This window comes from Oncorhynchus gorbuscha, linkage group LG19 (genome assembly GCF_021184085.1).
Source record: "Oncorhynchus gorbuscha isolate QuinsamMale2020 ecotype Even-year linkage group LG19, OgorEven_v1.0, whole genome shotgun sequence".
Taxonomy (NCBI): domain Eukaryota; kingdom Metazoa; phylum Chordata; class Actinopteri; order Salmoniformes; family Salmonidae; genus Oncorhynchus; species Oncorhynchus gorbuscha.
Window position 1 is genome coordinate 8,220,788 of NC_060191.1, and position 17,021 is coordinate 8,237,808.

The 17,021-nt window shown below is 43.2% G+C and overlaps 2 protein-coding genes across 11 annotated transcripts; one reads left to right on the top strand and one right to left on the bottom strand.

Moving 5' to 3' along the window:
* Positions 1-9,101: 9,101 nt before the first annotated feature.
* Positions 9,102-13,645, bottom strand: LOC124006483 (platelet-activating factor acetylhydrolase IB subunit alpha1-like). 8 transcript variants are annotated; one of them, XM_046316528.1, is made up of 6 exons: positions 13,577-13,645; positions 12,217-12,309; positions 11,960-12,049; positions 11,649-11,765; positions 11,315-11,437; positions 9,102-10,557 (listed from the first exon to the last, which is right to left on the bottom strand). In XM_046316528.1, the coding sequence occupies exons 1-6, from the start codon at positions 13,628-13,630 to the stop codon at positions 10,297-10,299; spliced, it is 738 nt and encodes a 245-aa protein (XP_046172484.1). In that variant the 5' UTR covers positions 13,631-13,645; the 3' UTR covers positions 9,102-10,296. The 8 variants fall into 8 exon arrangements, with proteins under 8 accessions (XP_046172484.1, XP_046172483.1, XP_046172490.1 ...); XM_046316527.1 differs by lacking the exon at positions 13,577-13,645 and adding an exon at positions 13,143-13,341; XM_046316534.1 differs by lacking the exon at positions 13,577-13,645 and adding an exon at positions 13,020-13,071.
* Positions 13,081-16,961, top strand: si:dkey-250k15.4. Of its 3 annotated transcripts, none has more exons than XM_046316526.1 (4): positions 13,081-13,838; positions 14,120-15,574; positions 15,840-15,994; positions 16,272-16,961. In XM_046316526.1, exons 2-4 carry the CDS (start codon positions 14,149-14,151, stop codon positions 16,959-16,961), a joined length of 2,271 nt encoding a protein of 756 aa, XP_046172482.1. In that variant the 5' UTR covers positions 13,081-13,838; positions 14,120-14,148. The 3 variants fall into 3 exon arrangements, with proteins under 3 accessions (XP_046172482.1, XP_046172481.1, XP_046172480.1); XM_046316525.1 differs by having other exon boundaries at positions 14,138-15,574; XM_046316524.1 differs by having other exon boundaries at positions 13,081-15,574.
* Positions 16,962-17,021: the final 60 nt, after the last annotated feature.

Consider the following 17,021-nt stretch of genomic DNA (forward strand, 5'->3'; position numbering starts at 1 on the left):
CATACCGCTCAGGAAGGAGACGCTTTCTGTCTCCTAGAGATGTACAAATCAATCCCAGAACAATAGCAAAAAACCTTGTGAAGATGATGGAGGAAACAGGTACAAAAGTATCTATATCCACAGTAAAACAAGTCCAATATCGACATAACCTGAAAGGCCGCTCAGCAAGGAAGAAGCCACTGCTCCAAAACCGCCATAAAAAAGCCAGACTATGGTTGCAACTGCACATGGGGACAAAATCGTACTTTTTGGAGAAATATCCTCTGGTCGATGAAACAAAAATAGAACTGTGTGGCCATAATGACCATTGTTATGTTTGGAGGAAAAAGGGGGAGGCTTGTAAGCTGAAGAACACCATCCCAACCGTGAAGAACACATGTGGCAGCATCATGGTGTGGGGGTGCTTTGCTGCAGGATGGACTGGTGGAAAGCACCACATGAGTATGGAAAATTCCGTGGATATATTGAAGCAATATCTCAAGACATCAGTTAAAGTTTGGTCGCAAATGGGTCTTCCAAATGGACAATGATCCCAAGCATACTTCCAAAGTTGTGGCAAAATGGCTTAAAGGACAACAAAGTCAAGGTATTGGAGTGCCATCACAAAGCTCTGACCTCAATCCCATAGAACATGTGGGCAGAACTGAAATGCTTGTGTGAGCAAGGAGGCCTTACAAACCTGACTCAGTTACACCAGCTCTGTCAGGAGGAATGGGACAAAATTCACCCAACTTATTGTGGGAAGCTTGTGGAATGCTACCCGAAACGTTTGACCCAAGTTAAACAATTTAAAGGCAATGCTACCAAATACTAATTGAGTGTATGTAAACTTCTGACCCACTGGGAATGTGATGAAAGAAATAAAAGCTGAAAAAAGTCATTCTCTATACTATTATTCTGACATTTCACATTCTTAAAATGAAGTGGTGATTCTAACTGACCTAAGAAAGGGAATTTTTACTTGGAGTAAATATCAGGAATTGTGGAAAACTATGTTTAAATGTATTTTACTAAGGTGTATGTAAACTTCCAACTTCAACTGTATATGTAAAAGCACCGATAATGAATAATTATGGTCCCTGAAATATTATTGTTATGGCATCCTACCATTATATTGGGATATTCATGCATTTCATGTATTTATAATTTTTTACATCTTGTAATCTATGAATACTGTATCTGTTAGCTAGCTACAGTACTTTTTGCTGTACATGGCGTCATTGGACTAGCATGTGTATTCATGTCCCCTTTCCTTGTTAATTTATACTTTACAGAGGAATTAGTGTACTGTATATGGGCAGCACAGCATTTGTTTACGAAACAGTAGGAACACCTGCTCCTTCCATGACATTGACGGACTAGGCGAATCCAGTTGGAAGCTATGAACCCTCATTGATGTCACTTGTTAAATCCACTTAAATCAGTTTAAATGAAGGAGAGGAGAAAGGTTAAATAAGGATCTTTAAGCCTTGAGACAACTGAGACATGAGTTGTGTATGTGTGCCATTGATAGGGAGAATGGGCAAGACAAACCACGGGGCATGGTAGTAGGTGCTAAGAGTGTGTCGTGAACAGCAATGCTGTTTGCTTTTTCACGCTTAACAGTTGGCTTTTCATGCAGAGCATTCAGAGGTCGAGGGGGTTTAACTCAATATTAAGAAGATTTGGTTATGATTTCCATGGGATCATTTCACTGTAACCTTCGTCTTCCATGACAGTGTAGAGTAGACAGGGACGAGGTAAGGAGCAGGGGATGTTTATGAGGGGGAACACAGAAGGAGAAGGACGTGTGCGACCTTAAAAAGGGCACTTACACCAACAAAAGGAATATACACTAATATCAGACATGGGAACTGTTCAGATTGTGTAATTATATGACATGAAATACAACACTTGTTACATGAGCAGGCAGCACATTTAGGCACTGAATAGAGATTAGTACAATATCCCACTGTTCAACTCAGCTCTCATGGTGTGATGGTGTTATCATATGGTGCCTGTTCTCTCCCTCAGGGCTTTATGTTGGTTAATATGACCTCTTACTCTCAACCTGAGAGCTTTGTAATACAGCATGTGGGTACTTATGTTGGTTTCATAGAATAGCTGAGTGTCTTCCGCATGACAAGTTTGCTCCTCTATTCATGCTCCTCTGTTGAACATTTAGATAACAACAGGCAGTGGTCTATGGCACTGCATCTCAGTGCAAGAGGTGTCACTAAAGTCCCTGGTTCGAATCCAGGCTGTATCCGGCCGTGATTGGGAGTCCCATAGGGCGGTGCAAAATTAGCTCAGCCTCGTCCGGGTTTGGTTGGGTAGGCTGTCATTGTAACTTAGAATTTGTTCTTAACTGACTTGCCTGGTTAAATAAAGGTTAAAAAAAATACATTTAAAAATACATTTTCCTCCACTGTTCATCAATCAAATCTGGTCTGGCATAGACACATAGGTGTGCTCAGGTGTTCCCTGATAGGGACCTGTCCCCACAAATTAGACAATTCTACAGGTGTTGACCTGGGAGAAGTGAAAGACATGTGTTTTGCCTTGTTACACAGACACTGCCAGGAATAACAGAGGGAGATTTCTCAATATTTGGGAAAATTGTGAAATGGGGATGTCAATGTTATAGGTACTGTATGCTAAAGTATTACGTTACAATATCACAGACACGATATGTATGATACTTGATGTACAGTATGTATCGTTCTATTCCGTACTTGCTGACTACATTATAAACATTTAACACATTTGGTTGTCATGGTGTTTTGTAAGAGACTGTAGCCCAGTTCCAAACCAGTAAAACTGTTGTCAGAAAATATATAGACTTAAACGACACACAATTAAATACTATAAAAGTAATCCAATTTATATATATATGTTTTGTGTCTAATTGATCTGTGAAAATATTTGTAATGATTCTTTACTACAATGCCATTGCCACAATAAGGCTACCTACTGTATCAAAGTGTGAAGGAGACAGACAGGAGGGATGAAGGGGGATAGGCAACTCTGAGATCACACACATTCTCTGTCACCATTTGTCAATCAGATTACCCTAATTGGTTATTCACACCTTGAAACCAAGGAAAATGTTTGCAGGGGGAAAAAAAACTAAATATTAGATCTCTGTTGTAGTTTGTCAGGAACAAGTACTAAATGATGGACACTGGCATATAAAGATACATTAGCTTGTTTCCTGAGGTATTTGGGTAGGGGGCTGAACCCCAAAATACTAATATAAGTGAGTAGGAGCACTCATAGACCACCTAAACACAATGTGGGAGACAAGAGGAAGAGTCCCACATGTTCTATTACTGGCTTTGATACAAGGTAACATGTCTTATTTTTAAATAATACAGGTAACTTAGGGAGGTAAGTTTCAGTTTCATTTACTGTGAATTCACAAGTCCCGAAGATGGAGAAATGAAAGTGTAAGAGACATTGAAAAAAAAATTGAATTTAGTAATTACAACTTGTACTAAAGTGGATACAGTTTAAGACTAGATAGTTAGTTTAAGATTAGATAGTTAGTTTAAGACTAGATAGTTAGTTTAAGACTAGATAGTTAGTTTAAGACTAGATAGTTTAAAAATATTTTTATTGAATACCTGTTTATTGTATTTGTATTATATAATTTATAATTTTATTAGTTGTATTTACCAGGTAGACTCTAACAAATGTCCCCAAAATATTGCATGTTAAATAAAGACTAGTGACCTCAAGTTCATATTTGACTGTGATACAAATAAAATTTGATTTGATTTGATTTGATATTTGACTGTGATAATATGACTTCAAAAACAACTAAAACTGTGAATTCAACTAATGTATGTCTTAATCGGAACTGATTAGCTGGAAGAGGAACAAAAGTGGGTTCACCCTGTTGTGTTCCAGGACCAGGATTGTTGACCACTGGATGCTAAAGACCCATCTTTCCACTCTTCTCCAGGTGTGCTGAGCTCCAGTGCTGTGAAGATGCTTCCCTCTAGGAACCCGGGCTGTGGGGGCAACACGGTGACCTTGATCCTGTCTCCGGCCACTCAGTTGCAGAGCAGAAGCTGGGCTGTGGGAGACGCTCAGATCCTGAACTTGTCGGGGCCCAGCAGGCCATGTTCCCAAGCCACAATGGTAGGGCCTCGGTGGACATCAGCACGGGGACTCTGACCCTGACCTCCATTAAAGTGGTCGACTCAGGGGTCTAGGTGGTCCAGAGCACCAGCCCTCAGCTCACAGCCACCTCCACCCTCAATGTGATAGGTGAATCAGAGACAACAGCCCAGCTCACTATTAGATTAGTTAGATTAGACAAATAATATCCTGAAGGCCCTGTGGGTCTTCAACATGAAAACACCCCTGTGTGTCAACAAAAAAATACAGTGGGAAAAAGGTACTCGGGCAAAACAGGGTATGGGTACCTCCGACAGTACAGTAATATGTAACAAGTAATATGTAACAAGTCATATCTAACGATTTCACAACATATACCCAATACACCCAATAAGTAAAGGGATGGAATTAAGAATATATAAATATATGGATGAGCAATGTCAGCGCGGCATAGACTAAGATACAGTAGAATAGTATAGAATACAGTATACACATATGAGATGAGTAATGCAAGATATGTAAACTATTAAAGTGACTAGTGTTCCATTTATTAAAGTGGCCAGTGATTTCAAGTCTGTGTATATAGGCAGCAGCCTTTGTGCTAGTGATGGCTATTTAACAGTCTGATGCCTTAAGTAAGAAGCTGTTTTTGGTCTCTCAGTCCAAGCTTTGATGCACTTGTACTGACCTTACCTTCTGGATGATAGCGGGGTGAACAGGCAGTGGCTCGGGTGGTTGTTGTCCTTGATGATCTTTTTGGCCTTCCTGACAGGTAGTGTAGGTGTCCTGGAGGGCAGATAGTTTTCTACCGATGGTGCGTTGTGCAGACCGCAACACCCTCTGGAGAGCACTGCGTTTGTAAGCGGTGTAGTTGCCGTAGCATGCGGTGATACAGTCCGACAGGATGCTCTCAATTGTGCATCTGTAAAAGTTTGTGAGTGTTTTAGGTGACAAGCCAAATTTCTTCAGCCTCCTGAGGTTGAAGAGGCGCTGTTGCGCCTTCCTCAGAACCACACTGTCTGTGTGGGTGGACCATTTCAGTTTGTCAGTGATATGTATGCCGAGGATCTTGAAACTTTTCACCTTCTCTACCGTGGTAAAGTCGATTCGGGGGGTGCTCCCTCTGCTGTTTCCTGAAGTGCACAATCATCTCCTTTGTTTTGTTGATGTTGAGTGAGAGGTTATTTTCCTGGCACCATACTCCCAGAGCCCTAACCTCCTCTCTGTAGGCTGTCTCGTCGTTATTGTTAATCAAGCCTACTACTGTTGTGTTATCTGCAAACTTGATGATTGAGTTGGAGTCGTGCCCAACTATGCAGTCGTGGGTGAACAGGGAGTACAGATGGGGACTGAGCATGCACCCCTGAGGGGCTCCAGTGTTGAGGATCAACGTGGCAGATGTGTTGCTACCTACCCTCACCACCTGGGTGTGGCCCGTCAGGAAATCCAGGATCTAGTTGCAGGGGAGTCCTAGGATCCTTAGCTTAGGGATGAGCTTTGAGGGCACTATGGTGTTGAACGCTGAGCTGTAGTCAATGAATAGCATTCTCACGTAGGTGTTCCTTTTGTCCTGGTGGGAAAGGGCAGTGTGGAGTGCAATAGAGATTTCATCATCTGTGGATCTGTTTGAGCGGTATGCAAATTGGAGTGGGTCTAGGGTTACTGTGAGCCATTACCAGCCTTTCAAAGCACTTCATGGCTACGGATGTGATTGCTACGGGTCTGTAGTCATTTAGGCAGGTTACCTTAGTGCTCTTGGCACAGGGACTATGGTGGTCTGCTTGAAGCATGTTGGTATTACAGACTCAATCAGGGACATGTTGAAAATGTAAGTGAACACACCTGCCAGTTGGTCAGCACATGCCCGGAGCACATGCCCTGGTAATCCGTCTGGCCCAGTGGCCTTGGGAATGTTGACCTGTTTAAAGGTCTTACTCATGTCGGCTACGGAGAGCGTGATCACACACTCGTCCGGAACAGCTGATGCTGTCATCCATGCCTCAGTGTTGCTTGCCTCGATGCAAACATAGAAGTGATTTAGCTCATCTGGTAGGCTCGTGTCACTAGGCAGCTCGCGGCTGTGATTCCCTTTACAATCTGTAATAGTTTACAGGCCCTGTCACATCCGACGAGCATCTGAGCTGGTGTAGTATGACTCAATCTTAGTCCTGTATTGGTGCTTGCCTGTTTGGTTCATCTGAGGGCATAGCAGGATTTCTTACAAGCTTCCGTGTTAGAGTCCCGCACCTTGAAAGTGGCAGCTCTAACCTTTAGCTCAGTGTGAATGTTGCCTGAAATTCATGGCTTCTGGTTGGGATATGTACGTACAATCACTGTTGGGACAACGTCCTCGATGCACTTATTGATAAAACCAGTGACTGATGTGGTGTACTCCTCAATGCCATCGGAAGAATCAAAGAGCATATTCCAGTCTGTGTTAGTAAAACAGTCCTGATGTTTATCATCTGCTTCATCTGACCACTTTTTTATAGACCCGAGTCACTGGTGCTTCCTGCTTTAATTTTTGCTTGTAAGCAGGAATCAGAAGGATAGGATTATGGTCAGATTTGCCAAATGGAGGGCGAGTGAGAGCTTTGTACGCATCTCTGTGTGTGGAGTATTGGTAATCTATAATTTTTTTCCATCTGGTTGCACATTTAACATGCTGATACAAATTAGGTAAAATTGATTAAAGTTTCCCTGCATTAAAGTCCCCAGCCACTATGACACTGCCTCTGGTTGAGTGATTTCCTGTTTGCTTATACAGCTGACTCAATGCAGTTTTAGTGCAAGCGTCAGTCTGTGGTGGTAAATAAACAGCCACGACAAAAATTGATGAAAACTCTAGGTAAATAGTGTGGTTTACAGCTTATCAAGAGATACTCTACTTCAGGCGATTAAAATCTAGACTTCCTCAGATTTTGTGCACCAGCTGTTGTTTCCAAATATACACAGCCCCCCCCCGTGCAGCGTATATATCCCATTAGCTGAATGTTTTCCATGTCGTCATTCAGAAACGTTTGATGAAACATAAGATATTAGTTTTTGATGTCCCGTTGGTTGGAAATTCGTGATCGTACCTCGTCTAATTTATTGTCCAATGATTGTACGTTGGCAAGTAATATTGATGGTAAGGGCAGATTTCCCACTCGCCGTCGGCGGATCCTTACGAGGCACTCTGCCCTGAGTACTCTATACCTGCGTCTCTTTCTCTTGCCAATGAAGGGGATTTCGGCCTTGTTAGGTGTCAGAAGTACATCCTGTGCGTCCTGCTTGAAGAAAAAAAATCTGTCTAATCCGAGATGAGTGGTCGCTGTCCTGATATCCAGAAGCTCTCTCTGCAACGCTTCATGAAAAGTTCAAAACATCAGAAAGAAACATTCAAATGCAGATTTCTATAAGTCTCCATATGAGTTAAGAGCTAAATGTAGTTCTTTCAGACACCTCACATGATGCACATCAGTAGCAGCTGTAATAGGTGTAACCTGCTATAACTCACTGCACATTATAAAGCCAAGTACATTCAACAGTAAATCAAACAGAATGTTCAATACTTTACCTTGCGCTTGACCAGTGAATGCCAATACACAGAACAGCAAAAGCATCTTTATTCCCATTCCTCTGGCCACAATATCCTTGTGAATGTGCAAACACACCTCTGCAGCTACTACTGAATGAACAACTAACCTCCGCAGTTACTTCAGCCCTTTATATAGACGTGTGTCTCAATCTGAGATAAAATGGGCCATGTTGTATGAAGCGTGTCCCCCTACCTACACCTGCCTGGATTATTTTACTTCAGCCCTTTATATAGACGTGTGTCTCAATCTGAGATAAAAATGGGCCATGTTGTATGAAGCGTGTCCCCCTACCTACACCTGCCTGGATTCTTTTATATCCGCCAAGCGTTTTGGAAAAAGTGGACGTTGGCGAAAACAACAACTCATAGTGTTACTGATGAGTGACGTCAGCCTGACGGGTGGATGAGAGTCCTTCATGATACTGACCTGTGATGGAAAAACACTCTTCTGGCTTCATGCCTTATGTTCAATAAATATACCTTCTTTGAGAGCAAACTAACAAATAACGTTCATTAAATAGAATGTTCACCTGAAGACTTGAAGGACGCTTGAAACTGTCAGCCAGACACTGCGATTGTGTTTCCTTGGCAAACAAGACAATGATCAAATATTCCTCTTGCAAAACAATGAGGAATTAAAAACGTCTTTGATCTGATAGGTCAATATGCTGCCCAGATCATCATTCAAGCGATTAGAGGAAACTAAATGACAGTTTATGTGAAAGGGTTAGAGAAGTTCTGTTTGCACAGAGTCAAATCTCACATTGACTGTCATAGGACATGAACATTCTTTCACGGCATAACGGTTTGGTGCTTGCTGGATTCCATTAATCAGTCATGGTATTGAGCTCCACACCGCTACGCTGGATTGGCTGGATCATTCATCCCCATGTCGATGGTATCTCTGAAGACCAACTTAAAAACAGATATTTACACTTGGTCTCTTGAGCTTCCATTTTCAGCATGTTAGAAGCTGTAAGGTGGAACTAGTAAACAAATACTTCTCGACAACTGACACGGCCAACTAACCATAGGAAGGAGCGGGTCCAACGTCTCATCACAGTGCTGTGTGTCACTAGACAGCTCTCTTGTGGTTCTCTGCTCAGGCATAACTCAACACATGCAGGTACAGTATCTTGGATGTGCTCACATCATCACATGCCGGTATAAAACTGTTTGGTCATCCCAATACAATAAATCTCTCCATTGTTGTGTTCCATCTGAACTTTCGCTGCACCCATTGTTTTGAGTACATTAAGCAATCAAACACACTCTGGAACACACACACTGGATATTTTGACAGGATACAGCTAAAGGTTGTTATTTTGGTTTAAAAACTTTTCTTTGCAGAGCCATCATGCAGACACACTTCATTGGTTGGAAGCTGCAAACAAAGAACCAATGTCCGTGCATACTGTAAGCTTTCATTGGTTTTAATGCATTGCATTTTGACATCACATATTCAGTTTTTCCACAATCAACATTCAAGATAAAGGCAGTTAGGACTACATTTGCAGTATATACAAACAGTCTACGCAGCCTTTATAGGGAGTCTTGGGTCTCGTGAGGTGACTGCCTTTGAATAAAGAGTGCAAGACAAGTATAAGCTAGCTACAACACATACATACACACTGACTCAGTATCATGTCATATCCAAGCCAAATACCCAACAGCCTCAGCGCTACTTTGAAATGCCCTCATCATTCACTCCAAATACACCATACCATTCCCCTTCATTCTCCATATTTCTACAGCCAAAATAAGACATATTCAGCCTAAATCTTCACAAGTAACAAAAAGCAACGGTGGCAAACAGATACCGGAAACAAGTAATGCTTTAACAGTGGAGCCAACTGGCCAAGTGATGCCTTGTTGCATCATCACTGTAAATGGTTGCCGTGTCTAAACACATATGGGACACAATTTGAGGGATTTTAAATTATATTATTAGTAACCAATCAGATCAGTAACCAATCAGATCAATAGAACTGTAGACGTTTTCAAAGTGAGGAGAAAAAGACCGGAAATGTTGATATTTTGAGAGGAAACAAAACAAACCTTTAGTATGGTAGGTTTTCTGATTCTCCTAACCTTTCTGTGGGGAAGCTCTTATGAAGTATCTATCAGCCAGGAAAGACAGATCCTAACATATTGGTGCATGATATCCATAATACAGAATGAAACTGAAGAGAAGGACAATCTCTTAAATCTGCTTAATCACATCTCAATTGGTTATAAGTGGTCAAATCTGATATTTGATCCGATTAGTGTTTAGCGGTCCTCTACGCTGCCATTTTGGTGGTAAGTTACAGTAACTGTCCCATAGAATAGAGTTGTGCAGTGGTTACCAACCCTGGTTCTGGAAAGCCTTTTAAGTTCAGGCTTTTCTTCCAGCCCAGCATTCAAAACATTCAACGTGATTCAACTAATCAAGGACTAGATCATTATTTGAATCATGGGTTGGAACAAAAGTCTCTACTTAAATACTAAAAAGTGTACTAAAAGCAGTGAATGTGCTAAAAGCCTGTACTCTTGTGGCTCTCCAGGACCAGGGTTTTTACCTCTGATGTAGTGAGTGGGTCATTGGCCATCAGTTCTCAATCAGTTGGTATTCAGTTTTCAGCCTGTTTCTCCAGCAGGCCCTTGAGGTGGGCGTGTAGCGGCTGGCACACAGCCTGGTAGCCCTGAGGGGTGAGGTGGAGGAAGTCATACAGGTCCTGGTGGGAGATGCTGCCGTCCGAGTGCACAAAGCCGGGGTCAACGTTGAGGAGGGAGGCGTGGGGGAGAGAGGACACTGCATCCTTGACCAGCTTGTTGACCTGGGCGTTCCTCTCCCGCAGGGGGTTGGGCATCTTACCCCTGGGCAGCACTCCCTGTGGTTGGAAACATACATGATAGCACAGGAGGCTGCTGAGGGGAGAACGGTTCATAATAATGTTCGGAATGGAGCATATGGAATGGCATCAAACACCTGAAAACCATGTGTTAGATACCATTCCACTGATTCAGCTTCAGCCATTACCACAAGCCCATTCTCCCCAATTAAGGTCCCACCAACCTCCTGTGCATTATAGACACATTGTTGCCATGCTGGAAAGGACAAACGTGCCAATATAGTTAGCAATGATAATGGAGTCCATAAAGCATGCCGTTCATAATTTAGTTTTGGGTTATCTTCTAAAGGGGATTTTCCAAGTGAACAAATGGGAGCGCAGTCAATCACATTAATTTAAATCATTTCAGTTTATTACAAGAATTCAGGGAGAACATCTCCAGAACAGAAGCCAAGAGAAATGTCTAACGGGCTTGTCTGAGAGGGTACTTATATAATCCCACAGCACCGAGTGTTGAGTAAACACCAGCCCGAGAGGCTTGTAGGAAGTCACAACACCAGCTGCTACAGAATGACAGTGTCACAGATACATTATCAGTGTGTCCTCTGCGAAGTCTTTCAGCAAACTTTAACCATAACATTCAACACTGGCAGACATTCAATTCTGGCAGTTGAACAGGTCAAAGGAAGGAACATCAGTACTTAGTAACAGTGAATCACATACAGGAAAATGATAAACCGTTGTAATGGGAAATGTTTGAAGTCACATGTGGTAGAAAAGAGGAAGAAAAACCCACCAGTATGAGAGTGTAAGCCTTCGGCAGCTTGTCCTTGATGAGTTGGACTATGGCCATAATGCCTCCACAGATCTGTTCTGCAGTGTGACCGTGATTATGGGTTCCCACCCACAGCACCACAACCTGGTGGAGGCAGAGGCACAAACATCAACTTGGTGGACAGTTTCATTCATACCACTTCATTTAAAAGCATTTTCAATGACTGATACTGAAAGTGCTTTTTGGCCTGGGAACAGGCTTGAGACCATGGATCTGTGCAGCCATTAGGGTTTAAATCTGATGTATGATCAACTCTAATGTAATGTACTAACGTGTTGTCTTTGTGTATATATACCTTTGGGCTGATGTGGGCCAACTCTCCATTGCTCAATCTCCACAAGACGTGCTGCGTTTCGTCACCACCCACCCCAAAGTTGAGAGCGTGGAGAGGGGAGAACAGCTCTCGCCACACCTGACAAAAACAAATGAACACAATACCAGTATGTCAACTAGCATATCCTAGCAGCTAACATGTCTTCTTCTGAAATAACAAGACTTGTAATCAGAAAATATTAAAATGTGGGAAATTATGTTAGCTAAAGTTCCAACCAACAAATGATACCAATGTTTGCAGTCCCATTACAGCTGTCAGGATAGAGAGATTACCTCAAACTGGTGCAAGAGCTGGACAAGAGAGTCTCCTACAAACAGGACATCTGGTTCCTTGTCCTTGCTGTTAGACACAAAGTGGTTATGCTGTAGGCAGAAGGACAGAGGAAAGGGGATACCTAGTCAGTTGCACAACTGAATGCATTCAACCAAAATGTGTCTTCCGCATTTAACCCAACCCCTCTGAATCAGGACATGAGAGGAAATTGACAATACAGGTTACTGGGATTCTGAAATGGCAGCAGGATACACACCAAAGACATCCATCTGCCATCTCCCTGGATGTCCACACAAGGAGTGGGTGTGGCGGCGGGGTTGGAGTCTCCTGAGCTCATCACTTTGTCTGTCTTAGTGTCAGAAAGAAACAACGTGAAAATCAAGGCTTGGTAGATTAGAGCAGATGGTTGGATGCTTACTGTGTGTGAATCAAAAAGCAACTAACCACGGGTAGCTAGCTGGGTCACTACAGTAGAGTAGTGCAAAACAATTCCAAGTGAAATGTGTAACCCTATTCACAAATGGGCGTGCACTGGCACATATTATGGGGCCTAATAATAATAACGATTGCATTAACTAATACTTTAGCACAAATACACCAAAAACACGAGGATTCGTTAGTCATATGTCAAGCCAGGCTACAGGAATAGTCAGCTAGCTATACAGTAGCTAGCTAGCTAATCATAAGGTTAGAATAAAGTGCTACGAACCAATGATGCATTGGCAATGTGGTGCATCAACGTACAGACCTTTTCATATTAATATGTGTGGTTGCTGAATAACTAACAGGTATTACTGTTTTACAATACCGTAATTGTGTTTCGGGCTGCCTGATAGTTCCTGAAAGTAAAATTTCAAGTCCCTATAGAATGTACCATTGACCACTCATAGGTGAGCTACTTCAGTAAAATATTGTTGTTTTTTCCAGTCTAGTGATATGTATACGCATACAATTAGTACTGTGTATGAATACTTTCATAAAAACACGTATTTTCACTAAATCATGGCTATCAAAGTGACTGCCAAAGGGAATTATAGTTGCGGATAAACTGTAGCCTACCTCCTAATTTCTGGTTTTGGAATCGTCCGGTGTTTGTTCACTAGTGAAAGGCGCGTCGCCGTAGAGTACATTTTACATTTGAGTCATTTTGCAGACGTTATTATCCTGAGCAATAGTGCTTACATGTTCATACTTCTTCCCCCCAAGAATCGAACCAACAACCTTGGCGTTAAAAGCGTCATGCGCTTCCAACTGAGCTACACGGGACCAACTGACAGACCATGAGAGCTTCTCAACTTCAAACATATAACTTTACAAAAGACTGCGATTATCGCCGAACTCTCCCGCGTCATGTCATTAATCAAATCATGTTCGATTTACGTCTCGCCAATTTCACAAACGTAGATGGTTGTTTCATTGAAAGTGAAGTCAATTGAAAGTTGAGTTATCTATTACGTTACTCTGTATATTAGTTAGTTCGCACCAGCCAGCTAAAACTGCATGTGCCACATGAGGAAATTATGCAAATTGAATGTGCTGTTTTACTCAGTTGGGTGATATTGCTGAATATACCCTGCCTACACGAACACGCGCAGCTACATTGATTAGCACATCACCTTTTCAATGTGATGTCGGTGGCTAGTCCGGGACGTTGCTGGGCAACCAGACATTTTCAAAACTAGAATGTGTTTACCCCAACTTCCATTTTTGGATAGTTTGCGAAATTGTAGATTACACGTTTTCTGTATCTTGCTAGTTTATGTTACATAATATCACTGGTACATGCAACACTGTATCGGGGTATCTTTCTAGTCTTTTTTTTAAATTTCGCCTTGATTTCCTGCACCTGTGCCTAATTTGTCCGGAAAAAATTTGCTGGTGAGTGACTGCCGTTTGTTTACTAACGTTAGCTAATCAACAACATTATTTTGTTCATGTGTGCTGATTGAATACTTTTTGTTATTGCGAACTGTTTTGTCTTGCTAGCTTGATAATGTTGGCCATATCTAGCTACTAGGTTTGCTAGTGGAAGTTATTTTTCTGACAACGTTAGCTAATGTTCCAGGTTTCATTAATTTGTGTTAATGATCAAAAGTGTTCTGTTTCAAATAATACTTCTGCATGTGACCCAACAGCCAGATTTTTAAAAAATTATTCAGTCTTTTCTGTGCACCTAGCATTCCACCTCATGATGAGCCATCTACATGGCAGAGCCTTAACAGAGAAGCAGAATGTCCTGCATGTTTTTAGCAAGCACTTCAAGTCTACAGATAAAACCTGTAGCCCAACCAACAGATCCACTCCACACTGCTGCTCTTCAAGCCATACCAAGAACACAGAAGCACAAAACAGCCAGACGAACAAGACTAAACGACTAAAAACACGCAAGGAGAGGAGACAGGTAAGCAGAGGAGGATCAAATAGCAGATCCCACCAGCACCAAAGCAGCAAAGAGAAGGACCACTGTCATGGTTGCTGCCAAAGCTGCTCTCGCCATCCTCCACGGAGAGATGCGCCATTAGCCCGCGTCTTCCCCGCTGGGCAAGAGCCCAGCATCATCACGAACAACCGTCTCATCGGCCACCATGGCCTGTTCAACCATGAGGTGAAGTCCATCGACATCGAGCGCCTGCTGAGTGAGCAGAGGAAGTTGGAGAAGCTTGGGCAGCGCGGGGAACGAGGCAAAACTACTGCTACTCTTCCTCCCCTTCCACCCTCATCTTCCCTTCCTTTCTCCTCTCCTGGGCCTGATTCAGATGTTGGTGAAGTTGCTGTTCCTGACAATGTTGAGGAGGATCCAGATAAAGGGAGAGTAGAAAGAGTAGTAGCAAAGAGTAGTACTAAGGCCAACAAGTGTGATGAGTATAGGTCTAATTCAGAAAGCAGACTTTTTAAGTGTTCTCATGGGGATACACAAGAGGATTTCAGAAGAAAATTCACATCTATTCAGGTTTGTCTGGAGAAGAATGTAGCCAGTCACTCTAACAGACAGGAGTCTGGTATCACACCAGGACAGACACATCATAGCGGTCTGACATCATCAGAGGGCGGCGTAGTTACCCTATCATCAACAGAGAGTCCCTCACGTGTGGTTCGAAACAAGAGCAAGGGGCCCAGGCCTGTAGTCTGTGAAACACTGTTGTCACCCAGTGGAAAGAATGAAAATGAGAGACCACCTGACACAAGGGCTGAGGTTAAGCCTGTTGTCCTTACCATGGAGCAGACCCCCAAAAACCATGGACCTATTCTCCCACACACACAGCCATTCAGGCCCAGTCCAAACATCACAATGTCTTCCTTCTCAGCAAGATGTGGACGCAGTGAGAGCTCAGACAATCAGATGCAGCAAACTGTCACCAACCCTGTCAGTGTGGTAGCTGCGCGTCTGTGCAGGTCTCTGCAGCTGCCACTGCTCCGCAGGAGACACCTTGTGGCGGAAAGTAGGGAGGTGCTGCTGCAGGCCCTACGGGAGAGGCACGGGCTCCAGCTGCAGGAGAACCTACTCAATGTGCAGCGACGTCTCAGCTTCGGTACAGGACCCACCACAACCAGGGCCGGGCTGGGGCAGAGCACAATCCTGGAAGGCGTAGGTGCATATGGAGGCTGGCCTGCAGGTATGGTATATAATGTGCTTGCGGTTGTGAGTGTTGGGTTGAGGACCGCAATAAGAAATGGAATCCTCTGTACTCTTGATCATATAATCATACTGTAACTAATCAGATCATATTGATTGAAATTGTGGCCTATCTGTATTATTTGTCAAATGTTTTATTGTAGCCTAACTGCATTTCGATATCGATAGTATTGTACACCACAGTGGGGACTTTGAAAATATCTTCAGTGGTGTAGTTTAGTTGAATGATTTTTCAACTATCACAGCTCCATTGGGTGGTGGTTTTGGAGAGAGCATGGTGGAGCATCTGTGCCTGGACGCCCAGAGGTCAGCCCCCAACAAGAGGAGGAGGAAGCAGCTATGCCCCAACAGAATGACCCCTCCTCAGCCCCTCATTGGGTCGCAGAACAGCCTGGACACGGTACGAGCATAAGACATTGAACTATCAGTCATCATCAGCCATATAGCGTAATAGTAAATAAAAATGGTGAAGTGACATCTTATATATAATTGGTAATTGTAGGTTTATTGTGATAGGATTTCCTAAACAAATTTGCAGTAGAACGTGCTACTATAATGCTACAGTACATTTTGTTCGTGAAATTGTCACAGAATGTTCTAAATGACAGTCTTCTTTGCAATACTTAGATATACTGTATGATAACAAACCAATTGCTGCCACACTCGCTTCTCTTTAGGCTGCTGCATGGAACCCCAACCCCAGTGTGGAGCAGGTTGGGGAACTGATCGGAGAACTACTTAGGCCCGCTTCCTCCTCGCACTTCCTCATGGACCTCCAGCCCTCTGGTTCCCCCTCTCGCCACCATGTCTTTGCCCCCCCTCCTTCCTCACCTTGGGCAGCTCAATCCGGTCTGCCTCAGCCCTGGGATGACGTATTCGACAGGGGAAGCATGAGAGAGTCAACCAGGGTGGATCACTTTGAGAATTGGAGGTATGACCCAGATTTGAGTTTTCTAAACCAGACCGAAACTGTGAGAGAGAGGAGCAGTGAGCCTTTCTATCATGAGAGGAGTATGCAGTGTTTCCTGCAGTATCCCACAGGGCCAACAGAGGGACACAGAGACAGACACTTGCCACAGCAACAAGATCCATACGACATTGAAAGAAGCCATTTTGGTGGTTCTTCCTCATCCTTTTCTGCTCCTACCCACTATCCACTAGACAGTCTTCAGCTCCACCCTTTCTATCGCTTCAACCGTCGCCCCTCAACCAGCCCTGTAATCTCCAGGTCCCACCTTCCTGACATGGACTACTATCCCCCCTCCAACATGCTGGAGAGTGGCCTGTCCCCTCCTCTGCCACATGGGTCCCTACCTGCTTTCCCCAGCCCTGAACGCTGGTCTTTCCCCCGAATGAGACTGTACTGATCCTCTATGTAGTAGAGACGTGCATAAGCACAATGCTATGTTGTTGAGTTTTTTCTAAAT

Bases quoted from the DNA above. Each gene is read 5' to 3' on its own strand.
- si:dkey-250k15.4 (XM_046316524.1), top strand. From the start codon at position 14,017: ATGTTCCAGGTTTCATTAATTTGTGTTAATGATCAAAAGTGTTCTGTT. The intron at 15,575-15,839 runs GTATGGTATATA...CAACTATCACAG, and splicing joins ATATGGAGGCTGGCCTGCAG to CTCCATTGGGTGGTGGTTTT. The intron at 15,995-16,271 runs GTACGAGCATAA...GCTTCTCTTTAG, and splicing joins CGCAGAACAGCCTGGACACG to GCTGCTGCATGGAACCCCAA.
- LOC124006483 (XM_046316527.1), bottom strand. From the start codon at position 13,265: ATGTTTGAAGTTGAGAAGCTCTCATGGTCTGTCAGTTGGTCCCGTGTA. The intron at 12,310-13,142 runs GTAAGCACTATT...TCTGACACTAAG, and splicing joins GGGGGAAGAAGTATGAACAT to ACAGACAAAGTGATGAGCTC. The intron at 11,766-11,959 runs GTAATCTCTCTA...TGTTTTTGTCAG, and splicing joins AGCTCTTGCACCAGTTTGAG to GTGTGGCGAGAGCTGTTCTC.